The sequence below is a fragment of the Miscanthus floridulus genome, chromosome 6 (genome assembly GCF_019320115.1).
Source record: "Miscanthus floridulus cultivar M001 chromosome 6, ASM1932011v1, whole genome shotgun sequence".
Classification (NCBI taxonomy): domain Eukaryota; kingdom Viridiplantae; phylum Streptophyta; class Magnoliopsida; order Poales; family Poaceae; genus Miscanthus; species Miscanthus floridulus.
Genome location: NC_089585.1, coordinates 127157609 through 127176879, shown reverse-complemented (window position 1 = coordinate 127176879; position 19271 = coordinate 127157609). Strand labels below are relative to the sequence as shown.

The window sequence follows — 19271 nt, the reverse complement described above, 5'->3', positions numbered from 1 at the left end:
GCTGAAAAAACAAGCTAAATAATGCGGGTTATAATGTAAGCCGAACGGGGCCACTAACTAGAGTGTTGTTCTTGTTCTCGGCTGCAAATCCATCATGGTGGTTTAGGTTTGTTAGCACCAACACTCCAACCTAGCTACTACTCACATGCAAGTGTTCAGATATGCTTTATGATAATAGAGAGAAATGCTTTCGTTCATTGCACTGGGTTAATCTTCAATAACCCATGCAAGTAGCGGTTCTGGATACTATAGAAATACAAACAAGTTTTGGAAGTCACACGGTTACGTAGAAATGATGCTTGCGTATTTCTTATACCATCACATCAACTAGTATATTTTAGGCATACTAGTAACCTAAGTGATAGTCAAAGAAATCAATTGGACAATCCAATTCATCGCTGCACATGACATGCTAACGAGGAAAGATCATCAACTAAGTGTTAAAATAACATAGACGCAAATCAATACGACTAGCAGTAGCTTTTGACTGTTTTAAGGTATACAATTTTCAGTCAAGATTTCACAGAAGATCAAACGCGAAAGAGAGAACATCTGCGTCTGCTCAATCTCGGTTTAACTCCTGCCTCTTCGTTTAAACAAACTATCTTCTTCAACTCCATGAAAAAGGAAATGTTTGCTGAGTTCATTTGCATCCAAAGCAAGCATGCTAGTATGCTAAAGGCACTGAGAAAAATATCTGATGGAGCACGCACAATAAATAAGATAGCATGACTGCTGCAATTGCTACTGCTAACCTCTATTAACGGACGGCGACACGGACGGCGATACGGCCGCCGCGACACCGCGCTATGAGCGTCCGCTGCGGTGCCTGTGCGTGCGCCTCCTGCGTGTTATAGCAGCGGGCAGCGGCAGTTGGTCACCGTGGACGTGGAGCCTGCAGTGGACTGGAGACTGGACCGTCCTTGCCGCAGCTCCGCTGGTGGAGTGGACGCCCGGCTACTCTGTAGTACTCTCCGTTCTCCAAGAAGGCAAAGGAAGAGCAAAGCTCACCCACCCTGCCCATCGGCCATCGCGTCCTCTCTCTCGCTTCCCCCAAATCCACCGATTCCCTTCGAGAGGTCAGGGCCTCTGCGCCGGATTCCGTCCCGCCTCGCCGATCCACCCGCCGCAGGTGTGTTTCCTCGCGCCAATTTCCGGTAAGAATGCGTTTCTGTGGAGAAAATCTCTGGTTTTGCGCAGAAATTTCGTGCCTTTCTGCTGACTTGGCGATTTCTCATGGCTTCTGCAGGTGGGCGGCTTCATCGGCTGGAAGTTTAGTACTGCGGTTGGAACCTTCGTTCCGAGCTGGTTCATTTTCGCGTGGATAGGTTTGGTACGGATGGGAGCCGGCGGCGCGGGGATCAGGAATGTTTGGGTGCGTGGGAGGTGAGAGCCGCCGGTGGGCACTGGGGGATTAGGGTTTGGTTGGAGAGGGACCAACGAAATGGGGGGCTTTTGCTCCAAGGGGTCGGCGGTGGACAAGTCACCCAGCGACACTACGCTCGGCCCCGGCAGGGTGGTCGACCACCATGACCGTCTAGTGGTGGAGGAGGAGAAGAAAGCTGTGGCGGGGGAAGCTGCTGCCAAGAGGATGCAAGAAGAGCAACATCAACACCAACAGCAGCAGCAGCCAGCGCAGCCACCTCTGCCTGTATCGATGTCTCAAGCTGCAGTGCGTGAAGCTTCCACAGATACCACTGCAGCACCATGGGATGGGGTACCACCACTGGCACGGTTGCCATCGCAGAAGTCGGGGATGGGTGTGGCGAATAAGGCAAGTTTTCAGTACTTTGGTGCATTATAGCTGAATCAATCGTTTCTTGCCTCATCTACTGAAAAACTGAATTGTTTTCTTATATCAGTGTATTTTGTTCTTGCTGATAATGTTGCTTAGGGATTAGTGCACTTTTCTCATGGGAATTTTGAAGTTTCTTTTTTTTCTGTAGCATTAGCCTTTCATGATATCTTGAACTAGTGGATGATCTACTAACATCTTTGTGTGAATTTTAATAAGTCTTCTTTGAGTGCTTGGCAGCAAGGCACTTGTTATTCTCTGCTATAATGAATGTGTATTGCTTTGGATTTGTGGACACACAAGAAAGGACCAAGCAACTAACCAATTCAGCCCAAAAGCTTAAGCTGATGGGGAAAGGTGGGCAATTCATCTATACTTCAACACCCCGCCTCACGTGTATCCCTCAGGCCTCAAACGTGGAAATAGGCCTCAAACGTGGAAATAGGAATTGGCTGCAGTTATTTTAGGAGTATTTAATTGTGTCCGCCAGGATTTGAACTCGAGAGTCGAGATATTTTGCCCTGATACTGACCTATTCAACCCAAAAGCTTAAGCTAATGGGGAAAGGCAGCCATTTCACTTAACTTCAACATATGGGCTACTGGTACTGCCAGTTGAAGAAAATCTTGTGCAACACCAGTTAAGATGGTTTGGACTTTCCAACAAAGACCTCACTGGTGCATAGCGGGATCCTTTGATATGGGGGGAGGAAGAAAAAAGGGACTTGAAAGGATGGAATATACCTAAAGATTTGTCCCTGGGTTGGAGCGCATGGGTTCGGCTATTCACCAACATGAACCATTAATCGGCTAAAAGGCCTTTTTAGAGTGTTGTTGTGGGAACTGCTGCACACTTGTGAGTGACTGAGAGTGCACATCCTTCAAATCCAATGCAGTTTATGCTGTTTTCATCTGCATCCTTATCACTTTGCCAGGATGTTGTTGTAGTTTTTCCTATTTATCACCACACTACTATAGCTTCATGACTTCCAGCCATTCATAAAATGAATTGCTATGCTAAACCTAGGAAATATGTAAATATGTGCGAGCTTTTATCATTGCTAAATTGAAATGTTCACCCTTAACTATTTGTCCATGAAATGTTCAAAAAATCAGAGATCGCCAGACCCTATGCCACGTTTGATGTTTTATTTCCTTGTTGAAATAGGTTTCAGAAGTAAGCTCAATTCTGGGTAGAGCTAGTACTGCTGGCCTTGGAAAAGCAGTGGAAGTGCTTGACACACTTGGCAGTAGCATGACAAATTTGAATATAAGTAGTTTTGGATCAGGCACTACAACAAAGGGAAACAAAATATCTATTTTAGCATTTGAGGTTGCCAATACCATAGTCCAAGGTTGCAATCTAATGCGCGCCCTTTCAAAAGATAGCATAAAGCATTTAAAAGAAACGGTGCTTCACTCTGAAGGTGTTCAGAATCTTATATCCAAAGATATGGATGAATTACTCAAGATTGCTGCTGCTGACAAAAGGTTAGTGAATAATCTCTGATGATTTTATAAACTACAACAATTGTCTGAACTGTTTATTTATTTTATTTAAGTAGCTTCCACCTGGTTATATAGAAAAATTGTACTTCAACTTGTTTTTATATGCTTGTAGTTACTGAAGTTTTTGTTTGGTCCAACAGGGAAGAGTTGAAAGTGTTTTCGACAGAAGTTGTTCGCTTTGGAAATCGTTGCAAGGATCCTCAGTGGCACAACTTGGATCGCTACTTTGATAAGTAAAGTTCACTTTGGGCCCCTGCAACCTATAGAGGCAAAGGTTTTAGGGTATTGAAAAATAACTCAGCGCTTTTATGCCATCAAACTCTTTCAGGTTGGCATCGGAACGGACTCCTCAACATCAATTGAAAGAAGAGGCAGAATCAGTAATGCAGGAATTAGTGGCTTCTGTTCAGTTTACAGCTGTAAGTAATATTTATGTACCTTGGAAGCAATGCCATGTAGTGACATTTGTCTATCAGGTTAATAACTGTAATTTAGCAGACTGTAGACAGCAAAACATAAATGCACAATCAATCTTAAGATTTCTCAAAAGATTAATTGCATATCCTATGAAGAGGTAGAGAGGTCAGAGAGTGGTCTCAAATCGTTAGTATGTCACTAAGGTTATGCTCGCACTCTTGAGTCTCTGACTAAACTGTTCTTTCAATCAGTTTTATGCGTGAAGTAGTAGTGATCTTAATATTCGTCTGCCTTTTGCCACGAGCATAGTTTTATCCAAATTTAGCTGTCACTCTCCTGGCATCTATCAGTTCTGTTCTTTTCAGCATTTCTTTTCTCCAAATTTATAAACTTTATCATCTTTCTAACTTTTAGGAACTATACCACGAAATGCATGCCCTGGATAGATTTCAACAAGATTATCAGCGTAAACAGCATGAAGAGGACAGTTCAAGTGTTGTGCAAAGAGGTCAGTTCTTTTACATGACAATATAATGGAGTCATCTGTAAGAATTACATTGAAAAAGAAACAACTTTTTCCTCCTTTGGTTGGTGCTACTCATGTTTCGTTTTTTATCATTTGAGAAAAGTTCATCTTGAACAAAACTCTCAGGATTCAGGTCATTAGGGAAATAAGAACTTTAGTTTGAACATAATATTCTGGATGTCTTCTCGCGACTGACTTTGTAGGAGACACACTTGATTGATGAAAGTTGTCCATTTGACTTCGACAGTTCCATGCATGTATAAACATGGTCAAGGTCTCTTTCTTATGTTGTCATCTATCACTGTCAACTGTCTCCATATTTGCCGTTAGGTGAGCCACAGCTAGTGTATTTTGACCAATATATCCAGGGCTAGATGATTCATCTGACAGTTAACTGCACCTGACAAGTCCAAATCAGCCAATTTTTCTTCTTCTTGCGTCCAGCACTTCTTTTAAGGAAGGGATATAATCAAAATTTGTTCTTCTCAGGTTGAACAAAATGAAAATCCAGTAATAGAAGATTGCTCTTCAGGTTTCCTGATATGATGTAGATTTAAAGTACACTTAGCAGCAGAGACTGGATCTGTATTTGCTTCTTGTTAACACGAACCTGAGTTGTGAATAAGAATAATACCTAGGCAAGGGAAAATAATTCTGAATTTCCGGTAACTATTTCTATCTTTGAACATCGAGCACAAGTGTAGCTACTGCTACTACTTGCGTCACTTAATATTTTGTCCATTTTAGTTCTTCCTATGCTACTGATGTAATCTATTCTATTTCATTCCTTTTAGTGGATTGCCTTTATTATCTTTAGCCGTGACATTTAGCCTCTTCCCCCCTCTTTTTCTTTTGGCAAAATATATTTTGCCCTTTTGGTATGCACCTCTGATACCTGCCAATTCAGCCTGTATGCTGTTTGATGAGTATACATTTTACAGTGTTTTGTTGTTGTCGTTTGATAACAATGCTGAATGTGGCTCTGTTAATTTGCAGGTGATAACATGCACATACTAAAGCAGGAAGTGAAAAGCCAACGCAAGCATATTAAAAGTTTGAGGAAAAAGTCTCTGTGGTCTAAGAATTTGGAAGAGGTTGGTATGCAGCTTTATTTAACTGGTTAGTATGCTTGCATAATTGTGTAGTTAGAGTTAACAATGTAGTCTTAAGATTTTAGGCAAACATAATGTCACGGCCCTATTACTGTACATACACCTGCTGCTGGCCCAATTTACTGCAGCGCTCGTGACTGGCGCATGTGGACAGTAATGTGGAAGCTTCCTGTGCCTGGTTACTGGCCTGTCGAGTCTTCTAGAACCTTCTATGTTGTAAGGATCAGATCTAGGGTGAAGTTAGCTCCCTGTTTCATATAAAGAGAGGAGAGTCCTTTGAATGAAGGAAGCAGGAATTAAGAGGTAGTATGCTCTTGCTCTCGTATCTCTTCGTGTTCGATCCCTTATCCATGCCTTAGCCGCCACCTAATCTCACTTGCTGGCTTCCAACTCCTTCCCCAATAGACCTAGGCCGTGACACATAATAAGAAAAAAAAGGACCTGAAATTCCTCTTCCTAGAGCATATGAACTGATAGCTACTGCCCAACCAAATTGGTACTGGATATATATTCTCTAATAACACCCATTGGCTATGCTTTGTTAACTGTAATAAGGGCCCATTGAATTGAGGGCTATATGTTTTTCATTTGTATCAGAACTTTTAGCATCTCTCTTTGCCTGTGATACATCTATAGTCGGTCTTTACCATATAATAGACTATGTGCTGTCAGCAACTTGTAGCTCTAGGAAAGCATTCAATCCTGTTCTACTATTTCAAAAAATAATATTTGTTTCTCCTAGGTCATGGGAAAGCTTGTGGACATTGTGCACTTCTTACATTTGGAGATCCATAATGCATTTGGGCGTTCAGGTAATAACCTTTGTGATTATCTTATATGAAACTTTTGTACATATTGAGCTGTTGGCTAGTTTATCATCTTGGTTGCTTTTAAAAGCAGTTATGAGCTACGTAATTAACACATCTTGTTACTAATGTGTCGTAAGTTATACTTCAGTTTCACCTTCTGACTCTAGGGGCACAATTTTGGGCATTAGCGGATACCACAATAGGTCATATCATTTTGGCCAAAGTGAGAACGCCTAAGAGAGGTGTTATGCTTGTATATCCACGTGGGTGGCCTGGCCTTTTAGTGATCTTTTATTGCATGATGTGACAAGAGAATCAGTTCAAGTTCTTACAAATCAACCTTCCTGGTTTGTCAATCCACTGGCATTTAGCAGGCCTCGTCACACTACCTCTTAAGGGACCATGCTCATTGATTTTCTTGGTTACAAAGTGTATGAAATATTCATCTTGCTGTACACTCAGCATGGTAAATAAAACATGGATGCATTTCATTCCTTGGTTGAGCTGTCACCTGTCATACTCATTCCTCCTATCCCAGTTGTGGATCTGATTTACTGTTTTCGCTACCATTATGCCACAGCAAGAGTCTTAGGGGAAACAAGCTCACAATTGTACTTGCACCTGTGGTCTATGAACATGGTTGAACTTTTTTATTATGTAATTTGCATATAGTGAAACATAATCACAATTATTATTTAAATTTTAAATATATTATGATTGTTTTCTTCACCAGTACTGTATTTATCATTGACTGAAAATTGTCATCCTAACACTATGCAGACAGTGAAGAATCACAGGAACCTACCAAGCGGCGTAATAGATTGGGTCCAGCAGGCCTTGCACTGCATTATGCCAATATCATCAGTCAGATTGATACTCTTGTAAGTTCACAGGCTCCAATGTTTTCTCTGTGTCCTGGATATAAAATTCAATAGGTCTTTCGTTTGTATCGGAAAACAGTTCTGGTTCATTGCTGACACAATTTTGTCAATGTCAAACATCCATTACTCCGCAATATTTTAATTGAAGAAATGCAACTTTTCCATGAGGATGGAGGATTAATGTTACAGACCTACAGTTCATGGGGTAGTACTTGTAGTTTTGTGTGCCACACAAATTGAATTTGTTGTGCTAAGAAACTCAAAATTTTTGCTTCTTTTCTGGTAGCCTAACAAGGGTCGATCAATTGACAGGTTTCTCGTTCAAGCTCTGTTCCTCCAAATACAAGGGATGCGTTATACCAAAGTTTGCCACCAATCATAAAGTCATCTCTCCGTTCTAAGCTACACTCCTTTGGAGCCAAGGAAGAGGTATGTGGGATGGCACCCATGACCCGTGGCTTGAAAAATGAAAGTAGGCTGTAGCACTCAACATCATACTATGTTTGTTACGTGTAAGCATGTAATTGTAAGTTTAATGCAAGCTTTTGCTGGATTTGTGTAGCTCACTGTTTCTCAAATCAAGGCTGAAATGGAGAAGACCCTGCGGTGGCTTGTCCCGATTGCAAGTAACACCACCAAGTAATCTAAATTCTTAACTACCTTCATAACATGCAAAATAGCTAGAGACTTCTGCTTATCCCTTTTTGTTACTGAATTTTTGATGATCTGTCCATACCAGGGCTCACCATGGTTTCGGTTGGGTCGGAGAGTGGGCAAGTACTGGGTTGGTATCTGATTTTGCTCATTTCTAACAGGAAAGTTATATGGCTAGAACATTGGAGTAACGATTCTTTTGTCTTACACAGGTCAGATGTGAACTGCAAGCCAACTGGGCAGATGGACCTGACCCGCATTGAGACACTGTACCATGCTGGCAAGGACAAGACTGAAGCATATATACTCGAGCTTGTTATTTGGCTTCATCATCTTATCAGTCAATCCAAAACTGCAAATGGTGAAAGGTCTCCAATCAAGTCTCCTGTTCGGTCTCCTACACAAAGAGGGGCCTCAATCACATTGTCTCCAAACAAAAACAGCAGCAATTCATCACCTCTTCTGACGCAAGAAGATCAAGATATGCTAAGGGATGTCAAGTACAAGAAATTCATCCCTGGTATAAGCAAAAGCCAGGAGTTTGACACTAAGGAAAGGCATAATAAGCAAAGCAGGTTAAGCAAAAGTAACAGCCATTCACCAAGCAGTGGCAACCGTAAAGAGGTGCTATCAATCAGGAGGCTGCTTCCTGTGATCGACTTTGAGATCGACCGGACAAAAGCCCTTGATGTGATCGATAGAGTTGATGATCTGAGAGTACAATGATGAACCTAGATTAATCAATGCCAAAGTCTGAAAATGCACCCTCAATTTATGATCCTGAAAATCAAGATTACTTGAAGGATACAAGTAATCAGCTGAGCTGAATTGGCATGCTGTCAGCACTTCTGCAGCAATGTGCCTGCTTGAGATGAACCGGCATCATGGTGCCAGTTTGAAGGCACCATGTGTGTTAGAGATGGTGGCCATGGGCGCATGTCCTGGCCAACTTTGTATGATATATGTCAGGGTTAATAGGAAAGTAAATTTTTATTGTAAAAAGGGATTTGTTGTGTTACTTAGTTCATGTACAAGGAATGCAAGTTTTGAGAGGGGGGAGGGGGGAGCATCAAAGATCTGGCTGTGTTTCCTGCTGTTTTTGTTAACCCCAACAAATCCTTAGACAAGTGGTCCCGCATAGCTAATCAACATTGCTTGCAGTAAGGCCCCGTTTGGGAGAGCTCCGCTCCTTGATTCTTCAGCTCCTTGATTCTCCATGGAGTGATTTCATTGGATTGCTAGGAAGGAGGTGAGGAGCTGATCAGAATTAATTCTCTGCTGATTTCTAACAGAGTATAATAAGGAGTAGGGTGAGGTAGATTTTTTAGCTCCCAGCTCCTACGGTAAATGGAGAAGTGATTCTCTTTGGATCCTCATTTGAATCAGTTAGCATTTTGAGTGTTTGGCTGGTTGGGAGTGATTCTATCTCGAGAATTTTAGAGGCCATGTGCTAAATTTATTATTAATATACACATATTACTTGGAACCATACCATTCTTTTTTTTACCAAACATGTCTTCAAAATAGCACTATTGACTAATTGTTAATTTTTTTTCAAGACTATTCTTTAATAAATTTAACAATCGACTATTTTAGAATCTATTGCATCGTAATAAGTTAGACCGAATGTATCAAGTTGAAAACAATATCGACATCTATTTTATCATTATTTTATTAGGTGATTAGAACCTTATTGTGGAGTATTTAATGCACTTGAAGGGTAAAACCAGAGGTGGAGCCCGTTCTAGGCCTTGTTTCCCTTCAGCTTTTAAGAATTTGGTTTTAAAAAAGTGAGTGAGATCAAACATGCTAGTTTTTGTTCAGTTTCTTGTGTTAGTTGTTGCCAAATTCAAAAAAAAAAAAAAACCAAGAAACTGTTGATATCCGGTTTTTGAATGAAGCTAGATTCTAAAAAAACCTGAGGATCTCACCAGTTTTTCCTCATAATCCATATTTTAAAAATCAGAGACAAAAACTTCCAAACAGAAACAAACTCCGCCTAAACGATGGAACTCAAAGGCTTTGTTTTAAATAAACTAGCTTAAACATAAACTAGCTTAAACATACTTGAAATGGATGTAGGGCACCGACCCGAAATATAACCCCCGTCTTCTTGATTTTGAGAGCTAGCCACCGGGACTCCGGGAGCTGAGAAATCGCGACTTGGCGGTACGAAACGCATCTCCGCTCCGAGCCCGCCGCTCTCGCGCTGCAGCGCCCGCCGTCCCCCACTCGCAACCACAAGCAAAAATCTCGATCTCCGTTCCCGATCTCCTCTCGCATCCTCCTCCGGCGTTGGGGCGACGACGCGAGCGTCGGAATCGTCAGGAGGATGTCGGCGGGCCGCCCCGTTGGACGACTATAGGTGAACTAGCCGCCCGCCGTCATCCTCCTCTCTCAATCTCACCCACGTCGGAAGTGAAAACGTCAGTAAGCTATTCAAGGTAGGGCAGGGGTGGTGACAGCGCCGACGAGCATTGCTGTAATTTGACTGAATGCGGAGGCGAGGGTAGCTCCATGCCCAGGGCTGGCTGGCTTCACTCTTGATACATGAACATGCGATTCATTTATGTGCGTTTTTTTTCTTGGCAATCCTGCTTGCTTAAGTTTGTTTGACATCTTGTTTGCAGCTAAAAAATTGAAGAATTATGGGCTTATGTTGCTGCTGTTTGAGACGCCCTCTGGTTTTGCACTTTTCACTTTTTCTGAGGTTTACTTTCACCTACCTAATACTTTGAAGGTTCGTTGTTCCTCCTTGCTTGGTTGACCTTCAATGATGTGCTTCTTGTTCCTTTGGTCTATGCAATCGACCCAATTTCTCCGTTTTATTATTTGTCTCTTACAAGACATCTGGACAAAGTTTGCTGATCCTCACCGAGCATCTTGTGTTAGTGCCTCCTTCATTCCTTGCTTTCCCATCTGATTGTTATCTCCTTACTTGCTTGTCATCAAATTAATTAAGTAGCTCTTTGCATTTAGCGAAAGGAACACAAGCTCATTGTTCTCCCATACATCTGTTTGTAAAGCATGTAGCATGATGCTACTTTTGCTGAAAGGTCACCATAGGTGCAAGGATATATCTAAAGAATCAATTGGTGCACGCTGAAACTTTTGTTTGTATTGCTATGCACAAATTTTCTAACTAGTAACTGCTTGCTAGGTAGGGCTGATAGGGGCCTTGACGTGGTGCTACTTTCTGAATAACATGAACTTGTCAACATATTAGGAATTACACTGGAAGTATTTGATAAACGACGACATGACAAGGGTATACATTTTATGGTTTTAGATATACCTACTGAAACCTCTTCTCCATCCTCTTCTCCTGTTCCAAACACATGCATGATAATTGTTTCTTTGTGCCCATGAACATGCTCATCCTTATTTCTGTTAGATATAGATGTATAGGTGTCTTTGCTATTTCCTCTTTGTGTAAGGGCTTCTATGCATATTTGCCCATGTACATGTTTGGGCTGAAGCCCACCGTAATGGACTGAGTTCATTCATTCCTAATATGGTATCCAGAGCCGGTGTCTAGGTTTACCTCGCTGCCGCGCTCGTTCGCGCGCTCGTCCGCGCGTCATCCGCACGCCGTCGCGACCACTGCCCAGCCGCAGCCGTCGGGCGGCCGCGCGTGCGCGTGTGCCCGCTCCGGCCTGCTGCCGGCTGGCCGCGGCCTCCGGTGGACGCCGCACCTCCCCTGGCTGCCGCCTGCTGCCCCTCCCCACGCCGGGGCGCGGCCCTCTGGTTGAAGCCGCCCCTGCTCTGCTTCGCCAGGCGCGGCCCTCTGCTCTGCTCGCCGTTGAAGCCGCCCCTGCTCTGCTTCGCCAGGCGCGGCCCTCCACTCTGCTCGCCGCCCCTGCTCGCGGCCCTCTGCTCTGCTCGCCGCCCCAGGCGCGGCCTGGCCCTCCACTCTGCTCGCCGCCCCTGCTCTGCTTCGCCAGGCGCGGCCCTCTGCTCTGCTCTGCCTTTTTTTTTTTTTTTTGGAGCAGAGGAGCTGCTCTGCTCTGTTTTTCTCTTGGAGCAGAGGAGAGCTCCGTCCCCCCCCCCCCCCCCCGGTTCTCTTTGCACTCTGAACTAGGATGGCTTCAAGTTCAGATCCTCAACCGGTTGCTGGTCTGCTTTCTCAGTCTTATGGGGGTCAGATTCCACGATGTCCAGTAATCTTCAATGGCACTAATTATCGTGTTTGGGTTTCTCGCATGCGTTGGCATATGCGTGGTCTACGGCTTTGGGATTTTCTCACTGGTGAACTGCCGTGTCCACCTTTACCCACTCCTGATAAGAAGAAATTGCATGATGAATATAATGATGATATGGCCTCATACATGTCTCAGTTTGCAGCATATCGGACTTGGTTGGATGAGGATGCTCGTGCAGGTGCTGTTCTAACTGCTAGCATGGAGGAACATTTGACTGCCAATATTGTAGAGCTTGACTATGCTTCTCAGATGTGGGCTTTTCTTCACCAGCGTTATGAGCCCTCTGGTCAGTCCACATACCTTGCGGCTTTACGCCAAGAGCAGTTGTTGCAACAGGGTGATGCTACAATTGAGGAGTTCTTTAACCAGCTCTCTAGTGTGTGGCGTGAGCTTGACACTCTGAGTCCTCAGCTGTCCCCTGCCACTTGTGAGTCCTGCAGGAAGCAACAGAGCCACCTTGAGCTTCGGCGCATCTACGATTTTCTGACTCGTCTTCGTGCTGAATTCGAGCCTCTTCGTGCCCAGTTACTAGCTCGTGAACCCTGTGTGTCCCTGATGGATGCTCTTGCTGCTGTTCGGAATGAAGAGATCCGTCTTCGTTCTGCTAGCTTGCTGCAGTCAGCTGCCTTGTCAGTGCTGGCTGTTCGCTCTGCACCTTCTGGACGTCCTACACCCCTCCCTACAACACCTTCGTCAGCGGTGTCCTATGGGAGTGGTAGTACTGGTGGACTTCATTGCAACTACTGTGAAAAAGATGGACATGTTGAAGATTATTGTTATAAGAAGAAGAAGAAGGAGAAGGCTCATTCACGCCGAGGTGGTCGTTCCTCACAGGGTTCTGATCGTTCTACTGCTGGACCCTCTTCGAGTAGCTTGGCTGTTTCTGAGACACAGGAGATACTTATGTTGCTTCGTCGGCTAGCTCCCTCTGTGCCTGTTGGAGCTGCTAGTTCTGTCACCCCAGTCTCTGCACCTTTGGTTTCTGCTGCTGCCTCACAATCTTCCACTGGGGAACCACCGTTCACTTCAGGTACTTTGCCATGGATTCTTGATTCTGGTGCTTCTTTTCACATGACCTCTGATTGTACCAGTCTTTCTTCCATTCGTCCTTCTTCTACTCCTATCACTGTTCAGACCGCCGACGGTTCAACTCTCCCTGTTCTTGGACATGGCACTCTTTTGTCCTCCTCTTTTCATGTTCCTACTGTTTCATATGTCCCTAATTTGACCATGCAACTTATTTCTGCTGGCCAGCTCACTGATCATGGTTGTCGTGTTATTTTTGATTCTGACTCTTGTCGTGTCCAGGATCTCAGCACGGGTCTCCTGGTTGGTACTGGCCCTCGCCGCCGTGATTCTCAGCGTCTTTGGGAACTTGACTGGCTTCGTCTTCCTTCCGCTGCCTCTGCCAGTCTTATGGGCTCTGCTTCTCCTGCATCGGCTTCTTCATCTTTTGCTCAGTGGCATCATCGATTGGGACATTTATGTGGTTCCCGGTTATCCACTCTTGTCCGTCGTGGTCTTTTGGGGAATGTTTCTAGTAATGTTTCTTTAGATCAGTGTCAGGGTTGTAAGCTTGGCAAACAGCTCCAACTTCCATATCCCTCTAGTGGATCAGTGTCACAGCGTCCCTTTGACCTTGTTCATTCCGATGTATGGGGTCCTGCACCCTTCGTTTCAAAAGGGGGTCATCAATATTATGTCATATTTATAGATGATTTCTCTCGCTTCACATGGGTGTATTTCATGAAACATCGTAATGAGGTGTTATCCATATATAAGATATTTGCTCAGATGATTCGTACTCAATTTGACACTCCTATTCGTGTTTTTCGTGCTGACTCTGCTGGGGAGTATCTCTCGGGCGCTCTTCGCCAATTTCTTTCTGAACAGGGCACTCTTTCTCAGTTTTCTTGTCCTGGTGCGCACGCTCAGAATGGTGTTGCTGAGCGTAAACATCGCCACCTTCTTGAAACTGCTCGTGCTCTTATGATTGCTTCCTCTGTTCCACCTCATTTTTGGGCTGATGCGATATCCACTGCCACTTATTTAACTAACATTCAGCCTTCATCTGCTCTTCAAGGCGGAATCCCATATGAGCGCCTCTGTGGCAAGCCACCAGATTACTCCAGTCTTCGCCTTTTTGGGTGTCTTTGCTATGTCCTTCTTGCTCCTCGTGAACGCACTAAGCTGACATCTCAATCTGTTGAGTGTGTTTTCCTGGGCTATAGTGCTGAACACAAGGGATATCGTTGTTGGGACCCTGTTGCTCGTCGTCTGCGGATTTCTCGGGACGTTACTTTTGACGAGTCTCGCTCATTCTATCCTCGGCCTACCTCTGATGTTTCTCCCCAGACCGTTGTTGAGCCTCTTTCCTTCTTGATCTTTCCTCATACACCTATCTCCACTGTGTTTCTTCCTCCTCCACCATCTCCTCTTGCACCCTCTCCTTCGCCGCCTTCTCAGCCGCCTTCACATGTTCCTTTTAGGTCCATTTATGATTCCAAACCCCCTGTGATTCACACCTACAGTCGTCGCCTCCAGAATCCGTCGCCTCCTGTTGAGGCGTCTCCTGATGTTTCACCTCCGGTTGAGACATCTTCGGTTGCGGATATTTCCTCTCAGCCATCCTCTCGTTATGATCTTCGTGATCGTGGGTCGCTAAAGCCTACAAACCGGTATGGTTTTGCTGGCACCGTTCTTTCTGAGCCGGCCACATACCATGATGCCATTTGTCATCCAGAATGGCAACATGCCATGGCTGAGGAGATTGCTGCTCTAGAGCGCACTGGCACTTGGGATCTTGTTCCTCTTCCTTCTCATGCTCGTCCCATCACGTGTAAGTGGGTTTATAAGATTAAGACTCGCTCAGATGGCTCTCTCGAGCGTTATAAGGCCCGTCTTGTTGCTCGTGGTTTTCAACAGGAGCATGGTCGTGACTATGATGAGACTTTTGCTCCTGTGGCTCACATGACCACTATTCGCACTCTCCTTGCTGTGGCCTCTGTTCGTGCCTGGTCCATTTCTCAACTCGATGTCAAAAATGCCTTTCTTAATGGTGAAATCCATGAGGAGGTCTACATGCGACCACCTCCTGGGTATCTTGTTCCTGATGGCAACGTTTGTCGTCTTCGTCGCTCTCTTTATGGACTGAAACAAGCTCCTCGCGCTTGGTTTCAGCGTTTTTCCTCTGTGATCACAGCTGTTGGTTTTTCTCCGAGTGCTCATGACCCTGCCTTGTTTGTTCATAATTCATCTCGTGGCCGCACTCTTCTTCTTCTTTATGTTGATGATATGCTCATCACTGGTGATGATTCTGAGTATATTGCATTTGTGAAGGCACGTCTCAGTGAGCAGTTTCTCATGTCCGATCTTGGCCCTCTTCGTTACTTTCTTGGGATTGAGGTCTCTTCAACCTCTGATGGCATTTATCTGTCCCAAGAAAAGTACATTCAAGATCTTCTTGATCGTTCTTCCCTCACTGATCATCGCACTGTTGAGACTCCCATAGAGCTTAATCTTCATCTTCGCACAACTGATGGTGAACCTCTCACTGATCCCACTCGATATCGTCATATTGTTGGGAGTCTTGTCTATTTAGGTGTGACTCGTCCTGACATTTCATATGCTGTGCACATTCTTAGTCAGTTTATTTCCTCTCCCACTAACCTCCACTATAGTCATCTTCTTCGTGTCTTGCGTTACCTTCGTGGGACCATTACTCGCCGTCTGTTCTTCCCACGCTCTAGCTCTTTTCAACTCCAAGCCTACTCCGATGCTACTTGGGCTAGCGACTCTTCTGATCGTCGCTCTCTTTCAGCCTATTGTGTTTTTCTCGGTGGTTCTCTAATTGCTTGGAAGACTAAGAAGCAGACCGCGGTTTCTCGTTCGAGTGCAGAGGCTGAGTTGCGAGCTATGGCTCTTGCGACAGCAGAGGTTACTTGGTTGCGATGGCTAATTGGGTGGTCGTTCCTCACAGGGTTCTGATCGTTCTACTGCTGGACCCTCTTCGAGTAGCTTGGCTATTTCTGAGACACAGGAGATACTTATGTTGCTTCGTCGGCTAGCTCCCTCTGTGCCTGCTGGAGCTGCTAGTTCTGTCACCCCAGTCTCTGCACCTTTGGTTTCTGCTGCTGCCTCACAATCTTCCACTGGGGAACCACCGTTCACTTCAGGTACTTTGCCATGGATTCTTGATTCTGGTGAAGCATGACCTCACCAAGCATATCGGTGTTGATGCGTCTTACACTCGGGCACAAGTGCAGGATGATGTCATTACTCTTCGCTATGTGCCTTCGGAGCTTCAGTTGGCTGATTTCTTCACAAAGGCACAGACAAGAGCTCAACATAGTTTCTTTCTCTCCAAACTCAGTTTTCGTGATCCACCCTGAGTTTGAGGGGGGGTGTTAGATATAGATGTATAGGTGTCTTTGCTATTTCCTCTTTGTGTAAGGGCTTCTATGCATATTTGCCCATGTACATGTTTGGGCTGAAGCCCACCGTAATGGACTGAGTTCATTCATTCCTAATAATTTCCATATCAGGTCGCTACGCCAATGGAATTTGAATCTTTTGAGGACAAATCCAGCGCCATAAATGCTGATACTGGTATTAACAAACGGCTTGCTGATATGATCAACAAGTGGCGCCTCCCAGGGATGAAATTGGCTGTTGGAAAGCCTGAATATAAAGCAATCATTGAATCAAAGTTGGTGAGTATTTTGCTCCTTGTCTGGTTATATTTTTTGAACAACTTTGAGGGTCATTGTTGCTGTGACTTCTTTCAGGGAATACCCTGCACGCACAATGCAATTGTGATGGAGGTAATGTGGGGCATACAGCATCTAATGCACAAGTTAGTGCGTAAAGAAAAAGCACAGGTGGCTAAAGATGACCGCTTCCCAATGAGCCAAGGACTAAAAATGTTCCTGAGTCATTTATGGATTTTATGTCGAACCAGAGATGGTGAGTTCAATGGTTGGAGTTGCCATGCTTTCTGCTTTATAGCTCCCTGCCATTTAGTGTTACATTATACGATAGCTTATGTGCTGTGCACTTATAATCCTTTATTTTTGACGGACCAAAGTTTGGGATTTAAGTTTTCATAGAAAAACTTGCCTTTACAATTTTCACTTAGTTATGAAGCATCGCTCTTTGTATTTCAGCTCAATGAGCAAATTGTTGCGACGGCACGTGCCTTGTTTGATTGTGACGCTGTTTACAAGAAGCATTTTGAATACCTGGCCAATGCTAGTGTGCGCTTTAAGAAGGTACCTGACATTAATTGTGAGCATTGGGTTGCGCTGAAGCTTGCAACAACTCTGAAGGTGGTATGTTGCCCTGAAGAAGAAGACGATTTTCATGAGGTAAATCACACTAACTATTTTGTATGTGTTCTCAGCTGCTCACTGTGCATTTCATTCAATGGAAGCTCGTGTTCCATTCAGGTGCTTTCAGAAGATGAGCTATTAAAGTTGAAAGAAGAGGCACCTAAATATAAAGATCTTGTGTCTATGGTCCATTGCATGAGAACCTATGAGAAAATTTCCTCAGCTCATCAAGTTAGGGCTGAGAAGAAAACATTGTTGGGATTCTTGGTTGAGGAAGCTAAGGCAGCGTGTGAGAAGGGCAAGCTGCACGGAGAATCAGAGCAAATTCCTCAAGAGCATGTGATGTTTGCTAATCTCTGCAGGATGATTTTACCTATGATCTCTGCATTGAAGCCACCTTATGTGCATGAGCTTCCTCTGCCAAAGGGTCTCGAGATCCTGGGACTCTGCTTTTGAGCCAACTGTGCTCAATAAGTCTACCTTTTGCGAAGGCTCATCACTTGGTGAGACCGGTGGCACGAGGATTGCAAGAAGATTCAGTTTTTCTGGAGCCCAGCCTTCAACTTCCAAAGCCATTGTGCCATATAAGCCTATTCCTTATGTGCTGCTGAGTATTTTGGCTGAGTCAAAGTCAGAACATTGATGTTGATAATATGGATAGAGATCAATACATTAAGGGCCTGTTTGGAACACATGATTGAGAAATGTAGGAAAGGAAAAAAACACAGGAATAGAAAGGTATGGTAGGAGTAAAACAGAGGATTGGAAAAATACAGGAACTTCACAAGAGAGGTGTTTGAAACGCAGGAACGGGAAAGTAAATATTGAATTGGAAATGAATGTCAAAGTATCTTCTAACCTTAAATGACACGGACTAAACACTACTAATCGTATGGTCCATGAATTTATTGGAAAAAAATGAAGCAGCCTAGAAGAATCTCACGGCTCATGGACCAAATGCATTACGTGGGGGCCACTGAAAAGGCAGGTGCTCATCTCTGTCGCAAGCGTTTGCCTCGGGCTTCCACGAAAAATTTGAGTCGGAGTAGATGTTCTGGTTCCCGTGTTTTGTGAAGGCCACTCCGCCTTTCCTCCGAAACGGTAGGATTCATTCATTTGATCCAAACAGCTTGTGACGTCAGCCAACTAGAGGAATCGCTTTCCTGTGAAATTCTTACGAGAAACCTCTATTCCAAACAGGTCCGAAGAGAAAATTCCGTGTGTCATTGAATGGTTCAACAATTCCATACAGACCACTGAAAAATTGGTTTGGACATGACTGCCATCGAATTTATTTTTACGTTCTATGAGTGCCAATGCCGTCTACAGGTGCTGAGACAGTAGTTATCTCGTGCGTGAGAGCGCAGGGGGATACAAGGCGTCGAGCGCGTAGCTCCAGGTCGGCAGTACGTGGCTGCCGCGGCACGCGGGTCCAGGCCGCAGAAGACACGCGCCACAACCGCCGACGGAGCAGGAGCCCGCACCCGAGAGCGCCTGGGACATCGAAGTCACTACCGAGCTGGAAGACGTGGACTTTCCATCAGCAAAAATAACAGCAATGACAATTTAGGTAGTGGCACACAGAATGTGAATTTTGTTGCACATCCTTATGAAGGAAGAGCATAAACGTCCTTTTATAGCTGCGGGCGCCGCCGCTCAGGAACCACGCCGTTGCCGCCGGTTACGATGGGGAGGACCGGTACCAGAGGGAGCGCTTATACTAACGGTGTTGACGATAGTGGCATCTATAGAACCAAAATTTTTTCTCCCACTCATGTTATAACAGGTTTTTCAGTGTTGAATCATTTAATGGCACACACGGGATTTTCTCTTATTCTTTTTACTGTAGTGGCATGCACTAAGACGTTCTTTTCATCCGATCACCTGATTGTTAGATAATTTTTAAGTTTTTATTTCTTCCTTTGTGTTTTACCGGTAGACCCTCCTTCAAGCTCAACTGGATGTAAAATTAATTGTCATTGATAATTTTTAACTATTTCAAAAGTCTGCAGTTTGCGCTTTATCAGAAGTCTAAGG

The 19271-nt window shown here is 44.4% G+C and overlaps 2 protein-coding genes across 3 annotated transcripts; both read left to right on the top strand.

The window, feature by feature from the left end:
• Positions 1–702: 702 nt before the first annotated feature.
• LOC136456919 (protein PSK SIMULATOR 1-like) lies at positions 703–8740 on the top strand. 2 transcript variants are annotated; one of them, XM_066456921.1, is made up of 13 exons: positions 703–1132; positions 1250–1774; positions 2963–3285; positions 3444–3536; positions 3632–3722; positions 4135–4228; positions 5243–5340; positions 6101–6170; positions 6948–7048; positions 7361–7477; positions 7611–7687; positions 7788–7832; positions 7915–8740. In XM_066456921.1, the coding sequence occupies exons 2-13, from the start codon at positions 1445–1447 to the stop codon at positions 8426–8428; spliced, it is 1953 nt and encodes a 650-aa protein (XP_066313018.1). In that variant the 5' UTR covers positions 703–1132; positions 1250–1444; the 3' UTR covers positions 8429–8740. The 2 variants fall into 2 exon arrangements, with proteins under 2 accessions (XP_066313018.1, XP_066313017.1); XM_066456920.1 differs by having other exon boundaries at positions 703–1157.
• A 1107-nt stretch (positions 8741–9847) lies between these two features.
• On the top strand, positions 9848–18067 carry LOC136456918 (uncharacterized). Its single transcript, XM_066456919.1, has 7 exons — positions 9848–10067; positions 10333–10443; positions 10549–10589; positions 16449–16616; positions 16692–16869; positions 17070–17270; positions 17352–18067. The coding sequence occupies exons 2-6, from the start codon at positions 10359–10361 to the stop codon at positions 17075–17077; spliced, it is 480 nt and encodes a 159-aa protein (XP_066313016.1). The 5' UTR covers positions 9848–10067; positions 10333–10358; the 3' UTR covers positions 17078–17270; positions 17352–18067.
• Positions 18068–19271: the final 1204 nt, after the last annotated feature.

Coding starts and splice junctions, on each gene's coding strand:
- LOC136456919 (XM_066456921.1), top strand. CDS start 1,445: ATGGGGGGCTTTTGCTCCAAGGGGTCGGCGGTGGACAAGTCACCCAGC. Junction 1,775..2,962: donor GGATGGGTGTGGCGAATAAG/GCAAGTTTTCAG, acceptor TTGTTGAAATAG/GTTTCAGAAGTAAGCTCAAT. Junction 3,537..3,631: donor TTGGATCGCTACTTTGATAA/GTAAAGTTCACT, acceptor AAACTCTTTCAG/GTTGGCATCGGAACGGACTC.
- LOC136456918 (XM_066456919.1), top strand. CDS start 10,359: ATGTTGCTGCTGTTTGAGACGCCCTCTGGTTTTGCACTTTTCACTTTT. Junction 10,444..10,548: donor CCTACCTAATACTTTGAAGG/TTCGTTGTTCCT, acceptor GTCTCTTACAAG/ACATCTGGACAAAGTTTGCT. Junction 16,617..16,691: donor CAATCATTGAATCAAAGTTG/GTGAGTATTTTG, acceptor GACTTCTTTCAG/GGAATACCCTGCACGCACAA.